Source organism: Diadema setosum, chromosome 2 (genome assembly GCF_964275005.1).
Source record: "Diadema setosum chromosome 2, eeDiaSeto1, whole genome shotgun sequence".
Lineage (NCBI taxonomy): Eukaryota > Metazoa > Echinodermata > Echinoidea > Diadematoida > Diadematidae > Diadema > Diadema setosum.
This window is the reverse complement of record NC_092686.1, coordinates 30,500,349-30,515,458: the sequence shown is the minus strand read 5'-3', so window position 1 is coordinate 30,515,458 and position 15,110 is coordinate 30,500,349. Positions and strand designations below refer to the sequence as shown.

The 15,110-nt window shown below is 37.7% G+C and overlaps 1 protein-coding gene and 1 long non-coding RNA gene across 3 annotated transcripts in view; both read left to right on the top strand.

The window, feature by feature from the left end:
• Nucleotides 1-3,441, top strand: part of LOC140246262 (transketolase-like protein 2) — a 30,717-nt gene extending 27,276 nt beyond the window's left edge. For both annotated transcript variants that reach the window (XM_072325723.1, XM_072325724.1), the window contains exon 11: nucleotides 1,408-3,441. In XM_072325723.1, coding sequence (XP_072181824.1) covers nucleotides 1,408-1,577 — 170 coding nt within the window. In that variant the 3' untranslated portion in view covers nucleotides 1,578-3,441. The remainder of the gene's footprint in view (nucleotides 1-1,407) is intronic.
• A 7,034-nt stretch (nucleotides 3,442-10,475) lies between these two features.
• On the top strand, nucleotides 10,476-12,302 carry LOC140241667 (uncharacterized). The gene is made up of 2 exons (XR_011902094.1): nucleotides 10,476-11,019; nucleotides 11,953-12,302. It is a non-coding gene; the product is annotated as an uncharacterized lncRNA (long non-coding RNA).
• The last annotated feature ends 2,808 nt before the right edge of the window (nucleotides 12,303-15,110 follow it).

Below are 15,110 nucleotides of genomic sequence, written 5' to 3'. Positions count from 1 at the left end.
CTACTGCGTAAAGATTCTCCAGAGAGAGTTTCATGTCATAAGGTCAAAGGTCAAAAGGTCAAAGGTTAGATGAAAATGTTGCAATATTACTTTTCTCTCAAATGCTTCAATATATCTTCGTCGAACTTGGTACATATGCATGTACTGTCTGGCAGGGATTATCTAGGGAATTTAGGGGTCATGGGTCAATAGTCAGGGGTCAAAGGTCAAGGTCAACTCCTCAAAATTTTACTATTTCCCTCATATACTAATATATGCAATGCGTGCATTATTAGTTTCAAAACTTAATCCATGCATTACCTAATGGAGATTCTCCGGGAAATTTCCAGCCAGAAGGTCAAAGGTTAAGGGTCAAAGGCCAGGTTTCAATGCCCCCCCCCCAACAAAAAAAAAAAAAAAAAAATCTATTTTGTACCGTCATCACACTCTTTCTTTGTACCGTGGAAATTACTCATTGCATAAACTTTCCCAAAATTCCCCAAATATGTGTACCTGCACTCTTAGAAAATTATAGCAAACCCAGTTCAAGACATTTCTGACAAACCTGTCATTTCAATATTTTGCCAGTTATGTGAAACTGTCATGGATCACACATTGTGAAGACATTGTACTATACGCCTATTGGGAGAATCATGCATTATGGCGGAGGCATCAGTCGCCATAGCGACATTTCTAGTTTTTTCTCATTTGATTTACCATATTTGATAATCAAAGTTAGTTTGAATTTGGGGTGGCTTTTAAGTCATTTTAATCTGCAATAACCTTACAAACTCCCTCATGTTTGCCAGGCTAGAAACCAGACTGCCTCCCTACCTCTCTTCCTCTGGTCTGTATATGTAACGATTTAAAAGGAAATGTGCCTCGAAATTCCCTATTTTTTGCATCTCTCTTTCACATTCAAGGAGCTTGTCGTGTGAATATTGATTGCTGCCACAAGAAGTAGATTTCGTTTGTTTTAATCAGTGGATACATTTCATATTGTACAGTGATCCAAATTCAAAACTCCCCCCCCCCCCCAAAAAAAAAAAAAAGTAATGATGGCATTGCAGATGAGGGCTTGAACATCATAATGACGTCATTATAGTATGTTTCATGAAAATTAGATTTGTGGAATTCTCCTTATATTTTCTTTATGTTGTCCAATATGAAGCTATGAATTGTTGAAGTCTCCTTATCCAGCAATGATGGTACCAAAACTTTCAAAATTCATAATTGTTGGATCGACTGTCTGATTTTCCTCAAACTTTCACTGATGTGTTCTGCTAATATTGCTGTTTTCCCTCAATCCACATTGATGTTTGAGCTTTTATTTCCCTATAGGATGATCCGTGTAAGTGAATGCATTTTTTTTTTCCAGCATTGTTAGAGGAATGAACTTCACACACTTTTTTTCTGTCTCCTGTTCAGGTGGTATTGGCGAGGCAGTCTCAGCCGCCCTCTCCAACCAGAGTGGGGTCATTGTGCGCCGCCTCAACGTGGTGGGAGTGCCCCGTAGTGGGCCCTCGGCTGTCCTCCTCGAGAAATTCGGCATCAGCGCCAACTGCATCGCCAAGGCTGTCAAGGAGATGCTTCCATAGGCCTCAGGGACCAAGACATCGATATCAAGCCATCTGATAAGGTTGATACCAAGGCATCGGTATTAAGCCTTCGGATGAGATTTAGACTAGGAGAGCAGAGGAGTGGTTTTTGATAACTATTGTTTGTTTTTTGGTAATTTCTTTTTGTAACCCATGTTTGTTTTCCAACTGTCCCCAATTCTGTGATACAACACAAAATATCAATTTCAAGGTACAACCAGCTTGATGGGTTCCAGTGCTCTAAGCAAACAAAACCTGTATTGATTGCATTGTTATTGAGTTTTTTTGTGCTGGGTGTAATTTGGTTAGATTGTAAAAAATTGAACAGTACTTGCATTTTACATGAATTATGGCACAAAATACCAGAATATTGAGTGCCCTTAATATTTTTGATAAAATTGCTAACAGACAGAAAAACAAAGAAATGTGGATAAAAGCATTAGTGTTGTGATCATTGTTCAGAAAGCTAGTGGCAGGGCAATAGGGTTAATACTTGTATGATGGCACTGACCCTGTTTCTGCCATGCGTCCACAAACGTCGGGTGAGCCAGACTTGTGGTTTCATATTACACTCTACTGCAAGCAATTACCACAGAGATATCACAGCGGTGAATTCTGCGTGCTTTTGATGACTTCTTGTGTGTTTAGATTTGAATTAATCACTTTTCCCTGTAGACTAACAGCTTCAATTTGTCAACATGGTCAACACATTGTAACATTCACTGCAATAGAACTCTAAGCTATAGCCTAATTTCGTATATTTCAAAGTCTTCGCAGGGTGGGTGAGAATCAATTCAAAGTGAGATGAATTGCTTTTGGCAAATGCAGGGTTCTAGCTTAAACTGCTCTAAATAAAGTCTACCAAGATAAAGTGCATGCAGTTTCAGACCAGCATATAGGACGATCGCATCCCACGGAAATCAACATCACTCCAGTTTTCAGTATGGAAGTTGAGGAAATCTGACTTACCACACAAGTAATAAGTCTGCAACATCTGATGTGAACTTTGGATCCAGTGGTGTTATGCTTTGAATTTATCCTTAAGTGGAGGACAATCAAAAACCCATGTAAAATTGAGAACTCAAACATGTGTTCATGTAAGGCAGGTTTAAGAATGTGTGTGAAGACAACATTGCCAAGTTTTACAGTTTTGTTTTTTTGAGGGAAACATTTCGTGATGGCTCTTCATGCCACACCACCTTCAATAAAAATGTGTCTAAATAAGTAGTTTACACTTCCAAGTTTGATGTTGGAAAAAAAAAAATGCAGTACTTGACAATGCGCCAATTTTCTGATAAAAAGCTGTTTAGATTACTATTGTGTGTACACCTACAAATAAGTTTGTTTAGATGAACTCGGTATGCGTAGCATATCATGCCAGTTGATCTACCACTGTCTCCCCCATCAGTTGCAACAATATTATGTATACCAAATGTTTTGATACTTGTTGTCGTTTCTGTTGTAAATCAGTTCTTTCCAATTGTTTGTCACTCATGTTATTCAAAATAATGTGATTTCTGCCCAGATATGTATTGTCTACAGATGTGCAGAAATTTTTTAGGAGAAATGTATTTTTCTTTGTGAAAATTTTGCTCACATTTGATTATGATCAAGACCATTGTTTATTTTTAGTATTCAGAATGTGTATTACAAAAGCAAAGCTTCCAATGTGTAAAAGGTTATTTTAGACTTTACAACAATTATGTATACTGTACCTTCTCAAGTTAAACAATTTGGTTGTGGTAGATGTCATGTTAATACGGCTGTCCCTAGTGACAAAAATCTCCTGATATACAAGGTTGTATTGTGTTTCTTTTGTTATCAAAGATAATGGAATAGACAATTAAAGATACATTTCAAACTGCTTTTCAGGATACTCAGTCTGCTATTTCTCTGTTTCAGATGGCAATACAATCAGGGCTTGATATTTCGCATGGCCCAGGGCCACTAAAAATGATTTGTCACCAAATTTTCAAGGAGGTGGAATGATCGGACAGCTACAATTCGAAATGATTTTTTATATGAGGGAGAAAGGTTTATAGTTGCGCCATATTCTATGTTTTTGGCCACCAAAATTTCAAATTCATATTTTAGTGGCCCGAATGGGCCACCACAGAAAGAAGTTAGTGTCAAGGCCTGATACAATATATGTATATATTTTTGTGCAACACACTGTTACAGAATGTACACAGATATACACAGACCTGTATACATGCTATTATATAACTCTGGGTATAGCTTATACTAGGGAGACAGAGTGTGGAAAATGTGTTCTGAGCGTTAGCAGTAATGCAAGGATTGAGTGGGATGTGATGATGATGATGATGATGATGATGATGATGATGATGATGTCTTACATATCCAGGGTAGCCTCTTCAGTGTTGCCGCTGCTGTACCAGAGGGCCCTGCCATTTTTATTGCCCTAGTGTTGCCAGGTACCCATTTATTCACCTTGGTCGAGGGGGACATGGTGGGTAAAAAAACATCTTGTCCAAAGATGTAAGTACTGGGTTGGAATTGAACTGGGGTCCTCCGATCGGGAGTCGAGAGTCTTATCCACTATGCCACAGCGCCCCCATACATGTGTAATGCGTGTATACCATATTCGCTAATGTTAAGGAGACACAATTTTGTCTCGCTAAAGGTCTAGTATCTCATTAATATAGAAGTAATGACCATGTATTGTCTCCCCTAGGTGCACCCCAAGATAAATTGACATTATTAATAAAATATAATATACATATATTATACATGTATGTACCGGGTATATGATATACACACAAGATGTGTACACAATGTACATTTATATACAACACCTAAATAGATCCTTGTCATTTGATTGGTTGTTTGATTTCATAATTTGTCCCATTTTCCTATTGTGCCATCATTCATGCAATTGTGGCTCCAATGTGGTCCGTGCAATCTTGGATCTGCAAGCGATTTGCTCCATTGCATGCATGCTGAAAGCCCGGCACACTACATACGTAAAACGTTCGCGTTTGCAGTATGCATACAATCGAGCATAACACGGACAGTGTGCTACTCGCTAGTGTATAGCGCTCAGCACTTCTCACCAAAATGTAAGTCCCTTCTATTTCTAAATTCATAAAACACTAAATAACAAGGATTTACTTTTGGGTGTTATATAAAACAAATAACAAATATTTTTTTATTCATGCAATGGACAGAATATCTCATTCGATGAAAGATGAATATTCTGTCCATTTCACTCATAAACATTAATTTTTTTTTTTTTTTTTTTTTTTTTTTTTACAAAATATGTGTTAATGTGTGGGTGTGTAATGGTTGCATTCGTAGGTTGTATAGGATTGTCTACATCATCAATTGTACTGGAAGTGGTAAGAAATGGTCTGGACTGCAAGTACAAGCAGAACCCCCCCCCCCCCCAACAACAACAACAAAAAGATTTTTCCCAGTGATGTTCGTGTCTCACATTGACTTGCCAGTGTGTAATTAATTACCTTTGCTCATATGAAGGGTCACTCCTTTGTACAGTCAATTGACACAACTTATGTTAATGACTGAATGAGATTAAGAAGTGCGGATATTTAACTATTAAGATGTTATCAACAGTGATACAAAAAAGCTTTGGACAAGATTGGGGGGGGGGGGGGTCTTTCTAGTCCCTCCCCCTGCAGCTATAGGATTAAAGGAACTATGCAGAGCAAGGCATGCCGACTCGTATTGATTCATAATACCCTCATATGTGGACACAAGAACATCTGTTTATGGGGGTCATCCCATGAGACCGACACCCATGAGTCATACAGCCTATGAGTTATACGGCTCACTATGCAAAAAAAGGCTCACGAGACTGACACTACGCAAAGCCCACGAGAGCGACACTAAGCAAAAGCTCAGGAGACCAACACCAGGCAAAGAAAGCCCACGAGATCGACTTGCAGGCAAAGAAAGTCAACGAGACCCCTTGACCGACACTACGAAATAGAAAGCTCTCGAGACCGATAGGATGAACAGCGCCATCTACATGTTAATGACAAGTACATGTATGTACAGTACATGTAGAAGGTGTTCTGTGAAGTGAAAATAATAATTATGGGGTGCAATTTCATCACGCTATCGAGCGAGAGATTGTAAATAATTGAACAGTACCATCTACATTACCAAAGACATCAAGTACATTGTATATATTTCTACACGTGTGGCTGTTAGGGGGTAGTTCTGTCACGCTATGGGGAGCCACAATGTTACCGATTATTATTTTTTTGTTCAAAATAAAATTGTACTCTTCATGGGACCCTCACACTCCCCCCCCCCCCCCACAAAAAATGAATAAATAAACAAGGACAAGAACAATGTACGGTTTAATTTTAGATCTTTGCTAATGCCATCGTATTATTTTTAATAGGCTTTCCCAATTTTTTAGCTAGAAATGGACAGAATAACGTTTTCCCCCTTTCTTTCTCGCTTTTTTCACAAACACACACGCAAACACAATTAAAGGTCCTGAACATTTTAGGGGGTGAGGGAGGGAAAATGACGGGGTAACACCCTAGCAACTCTCCTTTTCCATCTCTCATATATTCCTTATCCCATTATCTGGACACCCTATACAATAATTAATTGGTCTGTAGGTGGCGCTGTTCGTCGAAATTGTCCTTCCTCTACACCGAGCATAACGTGCCTGTTTCCCTTTAATTTCTTTTATTAATCATGTCAGTAACATCGAAATATATCTTTTGTTACTGGCACCAAGTACTAAAGCAATCATTGACTGGTGATGTCATTCTCAGAAATCTTGGTTTGGAAAGTTTGCTTGTTTGTTTTGTGGGGTCCAAGTAATCTGAAGAAAAAAAATAGTTGAAAAAAATCATTATGAAAGTATGGAACGGATTTAGATGTTCACTTATCCTCACAAGCGATGTTGGGAGTATCAAATCAACACAAGTCAACGTACATTTGCATTATATAGTTCCTATAAGGCGACAAGACCTTACTGGGCTGCGACGTTCTGAAATTTTCTTCGTATCATCAACTCTCGTAAACTATGCCAAGTAGGCCTACATTGTATTTTCTTCCACATGATTAAGCCAGAAAGCAATAGCCAACCTCGTCTGCATTGCAGTTTGGTCTATTTACCCGTCGTCAGGGCCATCGAGACTGCAGCTGATGAGTGGATTGTGCAGTGATGTCAACAGTACTATCTGCGTTCGGACAATGGACACTGGAGGGTCAAAGAATTTTGGTTCGATGTTCTTTACATTTACCTCCTATTAGACTCGGCCTTAATCGTTGTCTCCCTATCCCTTAATTTTCTGCAGCAATAAAAAGTTACCTTTCCTTGACGCCGTTACTGCCGAAGTAAATACGTGGAGGTTCAAGAGATGGAGTTCCAACAGACTGTGATTATTCACACCGCTGTCAGTTTTCTATGGATGTACAAAAGAATGTCCAGAGGTTATTTGTGCCTTTGATGATCGGGGTTTGATGCCAACGTCTTTCTGAGCATTCTGAAGATTCATTTTGAACATTAACATTCTATATCGGTGGATTTTGCACGTTTATGTTTGATGGGTTCAATAATATTTGCTCCTGAGACAGTTACTCTCATGAAGTATCTGCACGCTAAGCCAAACTTAAATCTTATCCACAAACATAACCCTAACCTTAATCCTAATCCTAATCTTCACATGAAACTAAACCTGAAATTCTATCACAACCCTAACACTAACGCTAGGTCCTTGGAGAAAATAAGACCGGAACAACGTAACTGTCGTCTGAGCAAATGTGTCACCATTTTAATGAAATAAAATTTCGCTTAATGATAACGCATATAAAACAAAAAGTCAATCCCGTCGACAAATATGATATGCAAAAGTGTAAATCTGAGCTGTATGTCGTGTAGGTATTTAAAGCTGGACCCTCATTGGAAAGCCGATTTTATCATTTTCCGATCACTTCCGATACATGAAACTAACGATTGGTAACATAATAAGGTCTTATGTAGGGTAGCCTCTTCAGTATTGCCACTGCTCTTGTATACCAACAGAGGGCCCTGCATTATCATTACCCCATCTTCAAGTATATACTTCCTTATTCACCGATGATTATGTCAGATTAGTGTGAAGACATGTAAACTCAAGTAATTTGATCTTCATAATTATCATCAATCTGTAGTAGTAGTAACTGTACATAGTCACTGAAATATGGTAACAGCATAGAAGCAATGTAATAGAAAAGGGCATACACACACAAACATATAGGAGCAACATGCAGAATAAGTAGAAATATCAATGTGGGTGTGCTTGTATGCGTGCGTGTGCGTGTGTGTGTAGCGTTCGAACTTTGCTCGAAGAAACTTTTGAGGGAGGTTTTTTTTATTTTTTTTTTTATTTGTTAAGTAACCTTAAACTTTCCCAAATTCAGGTGTATCGTAAGTGGGTCGTACCTTGCAGCGCCTTGGCAAGACCCTTATTTGCGAAGAGTTTGCATGCAGGCCCAGTACCTGGAGATCTGTCCCTGGAACCTTCTGCAAAGTATACAGTGCTTTTTTATTTTCAGTATAGACAAAGATATCATTAGGTAAAGCCAATGAACGATACAGAGGCTATTCTCATGATAGTATATCTGACTTTATTCCTTTAATGGTATAAATTTTTATGGTCCCCGTTTTGATATAGCCTCTTGAAAAGAATAGATTGTTTCTTTTTCTTGAGTGTCATCTTGTGTTTTCAGCTGAACCAGTTTTATCGTGTATCAATAAAGCCAGACGTGCTACCAGGTAAATCAGAAAACAAAATAAGTGCGAACCGTTAAACATTGGACTATGGGAACTGATCCCACGGCCAAGTATGACAGCATCACGTCCCATGATAATGTTTTGATTCGCAGTACAATGGCCACTCGGAAAGAACGCATCGCATTTCACGCCGTCAGTGTTTGGAAGAAAAATGCGACCTTCCTCTGCCAAAAATTCTAGAATCAATGATCTTTTGGAAGACCGGACGAAAGAGATGGGGAAAGTCAAACGATTTATATGACTGATTACAGGAGATGTACACGTTTACCGTTTGGTGAGTACAGTTAGATATGGCTGTAAAAAAACAAACAAACGAACGAACAAACAAACAAACACGAAGAAATTTGATAAGTTTTTGAAGTACTCCCACGAAGTACGCAGAATATAATCAAATCAGTATAATTAGAAGTGGTTTCCTCTCCACTCTTCACTCTTTTTCCCCTTTCCCCTTTATCCCCTTATATCTTCATCGTTCTCCTCCCCATGCATGACGTTGACAAGATTCAAAGAGGCCATCCAAAGGCAAAAAGAATACCAACAGCAAAAGCACAAAACAAACAAACAAACAAACAAACAAACAAAAGATATACAAACACACAAATTTCAACATGCATTATATCTACGTATTATGCTATGATATATCTATTATCAACTGAACCAACGGTGCGAAAAACGACACAAAATCGTCAGCGATTTTACAAACCGTCGAATCTGCGAATTTTCGGTCGAAAAATGAAAATTCACTTTTTTGCTTTTTTCGATTCTTCTTTCATGTATCTATCATGTGTGAAAATTTGGGACCAGAATTTTGTTTCGTTTTAAAGATATTCGTGATCATAAAAATGACGAAAACGTCGAATCGCAAGGAGCGTTTTATCAAAGGGTCGAATCATCGATTCAACGCCTTGAGAAATCGATGATCCTTCGTGATCGTTTTTTCATACCGTCGAATGTGAAACTACGTGGACGTAAAAGGTACGAAAACTTCGTTTTTACTTCCCCGAATCGAGTGCATTGTTGTTGTATTGCTCAAATTAGGTACTATTTACATTCTCAACTTCTTTAACAACAATTTCACGTTTGAAATTAAGATGAAATTGGCCTTAAAGGTATCGTAGCAAAGACTCTCCAAATCTAGTCCCACATGCGTAATTTGATGTCATGTTCTCATAGTGTGTGTAGACACGTAGACTCACGTTGCCTGCGTAGTTCTTACCGGTGGGTATAGCCGTAGTAGACGCAGCACAGAGGCCTACATACAGTGTCTATCCATCCCTCAAACAACACAATTCGATTTTTGTACTCCCAACACAACAAGGATCTCTACCCCCTTGAGACTATGGGGAATGTTCAGCGATGTTGCCTCCTTTAGTCCTTATTCCTTTATTTTAAAACTTAAAAGATCTTTCAAGGAAGTTTCATGACCCACCAATATAAATGCATGCACCATTAACATTAAACTTAAACATTCAGTAACACCCTGATTTGAATTTACAGAAAGTATAATCTGATAATAAGCTAAAGATAAAAAGGGATTGAGCTAGCTTGACATTGAGAACACCAGTAGTACTTAGTAGTAGTACGCAGTACAAACTAGTACTGTACCAGTACTACTATAGTACTAAATTTACAGTACGCTAGATCTAGTACAGGTATCATAGATATGTCAACTGATTGGTATCTAGAATTCTAGTAGATATATGTGAGTTGGTGGACGATTTATTTCTTTTTCTCTTGTATTTATATTGTAGCTTGTGTCAACGTATTAAATGTACCAGTACCACTGATATTTTTGTCACTGAGCTCCTAAATGAGTATCAATAAATAAAATCTAGGCTATGGCCTAGGCTTGTATAAGTGATAGCGCGTAGCGATCACATCCTTACCAATTCAAGAGGTCTGAACTGTGGAATGGGATCTCAAGTAAAAGAGCTAGAATCACCTAGAGGGCTCTATATAGTGGCTACACATATTCTGCTAGACCCCAAATTCTACAACTGTAACAGTTCTTCCCCCAAATGGAATTGAATATCACTTCACTAGATAGGTAACCAATAGTCCTAAGTAGACTGTGTTGCATTTTTTTTTTTTTTTTGGGGGGGGTTGCTTTTTTGAATAATGAAATGTCTTATTTAGATCAAGAACATACAGTATCTAGTGACTACACTACTTGGTCTGTACTCTATCCTGCACATGGAGTCTTTATGAAACTATTTTGCCCCATATTTCTGATTTTTCCTTTCCCTGGTGTCATTAGGATACAGTTCACAATTAAGATACTTTCTGTACATAGATTGCACCTTCATGTTAGATCTTATGATGGGTCTGCATAATTCCTATACAGTTTGCTTTTCTCTCTTTAGTATCCCCTTCTCCCTAGAATAGGAAAAACTTGGCAAGGTCATGGATGCTGTGGTCAAATGGGACAATGATGGTACAACAAGCGTCGTTGCAGTCATGCGGTGATCTCAATGTGTAGAAGAACAGTTTTGAGGATAGGCATCAATATAAAGATGAAATGGCTGAGAGGATGGTGAAGGGGAAAACTGATGCGACTCCTGAGCTCAAAAGAAACAGATGTGGACCAAGAGGAAGAAATGGACATAGTTGTGATCATCAGATAGACCCCTGCTGGAGACAGTGATCACTGTTTATCTTCTAGTGAGTCTTCAAATAACTCCCTGCTTCTTTCACATCTTGGTTAGAAGAGTATGGTTTAACAATTAGGTCTGAAACTCTTCTTTTCCCTCCCCCCCCCCCCATCCCCAAATGATACTATGTTAACATGCACCCTAAATTTTAAGCACAGGTCTTTGCCAGGCATAAATGAATGTGATTCAAATTTACTGACTCTAAAACAATGGCATTTAAAGAAGTAATTTCCATCAGATAGATAATATGCCATGGTGTAATTGATAAGTGTGGTGTTACATGAAATAATCTTACAGTTGACGGTTAACAGTATTCGCCTATTGATTTGGGCAAAGTAATTACAAAAATCTGTACAGTTACCTGGATATTCTAACTGTATTTTCTTTGTAAGGATATTGTGGTTTCTCTCTCTCTCTCTCTCGTTTTTCTTTGCAGTAAAACCATTTCACCACTCAAAGGTATACATACATGTAATACTTTAAATACAAAACCAAGTGCTTGGTAGTTGATATGTAATTGTAACAGTTACAATCTCAGTTATCAGAAGCATTTTAATGTATTATGTAAGCTCATAAAAAAGCTTTGCAGTAGAGAACATTTAATATTCTTTTTAATTTCAGGACTGATAAAAACAAGCATGCACTTGAATTTCTTCTTTATTAGTTTCCTACATCCTCCATTCATTTTCATGAATTGTAGTGTAACACATTAGAGTTGGTTCATTGAGAAATTCAGTGTAACAAGTTTTGTTTTCAAAGTATTTGACTGGCACAATTGTTTGGATTTGTGCGCAAATAAATTTAATGCTTTTCATTCTCTCTTAATTCTCTGCGTCATCAATTAGCAAAATCAGCATGTAGGATCTAAGAGGAAATTTGTACAATGTTTTAATTTCGTGTAAGTGGAAGTAATGTGATCTCCTAACTTGTTCTTTGCTGGCAGACCGTACCAACAATGGTGATGAGTTAGTAACCACAACATGGTCTATACCACAACAAGTCGATGAATTCTCTACTCCAACAAACCCAGTTGTTGCTGCTCCTCTTCCAAGATATCCAGTTGATGCTGTTCCTGTTCCAAGACTGCCAGTTGGTGCTGCTCCTGCTCAGACATAACCAGTCAGCGATGCTTTAGCTCCAGCATTGTCATTTGATCATATTCCAACACAGCCAGCTGGTGCTATTCCTGTTTGAACACACAGCCAGTTGGTGCTGTTCCTGGTGCAACACAGTGAAGTGGTGCTGGTCCTGTTCCTACACACCCAGTTACTGCCATTTCTTGTCTAACATGACCAGGTAAACGTTTTCCCATCATCAATACTAGCTTTATTGATATTTCTAATTGAATGGTTTAAAAATTGCCAGGCATGTTTATTTTCTTTTTTTTCCCCTTAACTGAACAGAAACATAAAAGTTCAAAAACTTCAGAGAATCATTTAGCTTTACATGTCAACAACAACAACAATAAAAAGGTCACCCTCTTAGGCCTTTACATGAAAAATAGAAATTTATCACTACTCCTATCTCAGTCAAGTCCCATCTTAATTGATTTATAACCACCTTAACCAGTAAAATACTAAATGTCTGAATGAGAATTTTTAAAACTCACTTTTTATGCCTTATGATTTTAGTCAAATAGAAATTGCCTTTTGTTTTCAGCTGTATTCCATATTTATTTTCTTCACTTAGATTGCTGATGTGACTATCCCTCCAAGGTGTTCAGTTGTTGCTATTTCTGCTGTGTCACACCCAGATGGTACTGTTCCTGTCCCACAAAGCCAGTTGGTGCTGCTCTTCCAAGACATCCGGTTGATGCTGTTCCTGATCCAAAACAGCCAGTCGGTGCTGCTCATGCTCAAACACAACCAGTTGGTGCTGCTTCAGCTTCAACATAGTCATTCGATGCTGTATCTATTCCAACACAGCCAGCTCGTGCTGTTCCTGTTCCAACACAGTCAAGTGGTGCTGATCCTGTTCCATCTCACCCAATTAGTGCTATTTCTGGTCTAACATGGCCAGGTGAACCTTTCCCCATCATCACTACTGGTACTAGCCTTATGATATATCTAATTGAATGGTTTAAGAATTGTCAGGCATGCTTAATTTCTTTTTCTTAACTGAGCAAAAACATAAAAGATAAAACTTCAGAGAATCATTTAGCTTTACTTGCCAACAACAACAACAACAACAAAAGTCACACTCTTACGTCTTTACATAAAAAATACATTATATCACCACTCATATCTCAATCAAGTCCGAACTTTTATTGCTCTAGAACCACCTTTACCAGTAAGATTTTCCATGTCTTTATGAGAAATTTTTGAACTCGCTCTTTATGCTGTATGATTTAAATCAAATAGAAATGACATTTTCTGTCCTTTTCTGCTATAGTCCATAATTATTTACTTTAATTCCTCTGTTAACTGATGTGGTTACTGCTCCAAAATGTTCAGTTGGTGCCATTTCTGCTGTATCACACCGAGATGGTGCTGTTCCTGTCCCAACAAAGCCAGTTGGTGGTTTGCCTGGTCCAATAGACCTTGTTAGAGCTCTTCCAGCAGATACATCTGTTATCATATTATATACTCTCTCTTCAAATACTTATTTGGATTGATTTTTTTAATTATCTTCTTAACCTCTGCAATGCACTTGAGGCTGAAATGTTAACAAGGCAGAAAATCATTCTTCCAATTTTAAGTCACCTCTTAAAGGTAGGCGATACCTTTTACAGACCTCCCAAAATGAAGCAAAACATTAAATATGAACCTCAGGGGACTTGTTTAGGCCACTGCTGAGAAATTTGGAAGTCAACAGTTATCTACAATTTGAATAATGCACAAAACTCAACTACTCAGTAGTTCTGTGTGTCAGCCACACTTAAGCCTTTTTGTTGCAGTCTTCTGTATTTTTTTTTTCATCTATAAACACAAATCTAAAAGTATAAGAGCTGATGTAATAACATATAGAGTGTGTGGCAAGAATGTATATAGAAATGTTTGTAAGTTTTGATGAACTTTCTTCACAAAATATACATGATGGACACACATGCAGTGCATGGGTCTGCAAAGGTAGCCTAGTAATGTACTGGAATTTACGGTGAGCCCCGAAAAAATTCAATTCAAAATCTAACGGTCAATAAAAATGTACTAACTGTTACCTTCCACTTTCAATACTTTATGGGAGTTTCTGAAATGATACTCTCTTCAACATACCACTGTAGTTATACAACTCTTCATTTAAGGCATGCAAATGGGATTCCCTACCTTTAAAGAATATTTCCATTAACCTTTCTGTGATTTTTGCACTGCATCGATTAATTTGATTCTCATAGCTGTAACTTATTATGGTATGACAATAACATATCAAAGTTCACCATATCAGAGTTAACATTATAATTCAAGACAAGATATGTGTTCAATCCCAATTGATATAAGTAGTGTAAATGTTTTTTATCACACTTCTGTTACTCTGTGGGAACATTACTAGTGAACATGGACATGCCTAAAAAAACTGAAATCCCATATGCAGGTGACATACCTATGGCATGGCAGACCTCTCATCCATTCTGAATTTGGAGGAAAAAAGAAATCTGAATTCTGGTCATTCCCAGTTCTTTTTTTTTTAGTAGGAAAATCCTATTTTTCGTGATGATTTTACTACACACTCATATGGGAAGTGCTCTTTCTTTCCTACTTTGAACCAAATCATCCCTATGGATTTGAGCTGGCTGATGTAAACGTGAGAATTTGTATTTAACAAATATTGAAAAGGAATTTGGAAAACAGTGATTTGGAATTGAAGAATTCAAGGTATAACCGGGAAACATTATTTTTCCTCCACCGATATTCCAATATTTCAAAGTGAAAAAATATAAAGATGAAAACAGTCTTTCATAAGATCGTGAGTAGTCTAAATTGTCCTGACTGATCATAACCAGTAAGATTTTCTTTTTTTCTTTTTTTATCATCACGATTGCCTTAACTTAGTAAGCAAACACATGGTTTCTGTCAATTATCATGAAGTTTTCATTTTGATATTTCTGTTACCGTGTAAAGGTGATAGTAGATATAACGCAGTATGTAACGAGGAGAGAGGTCTTTT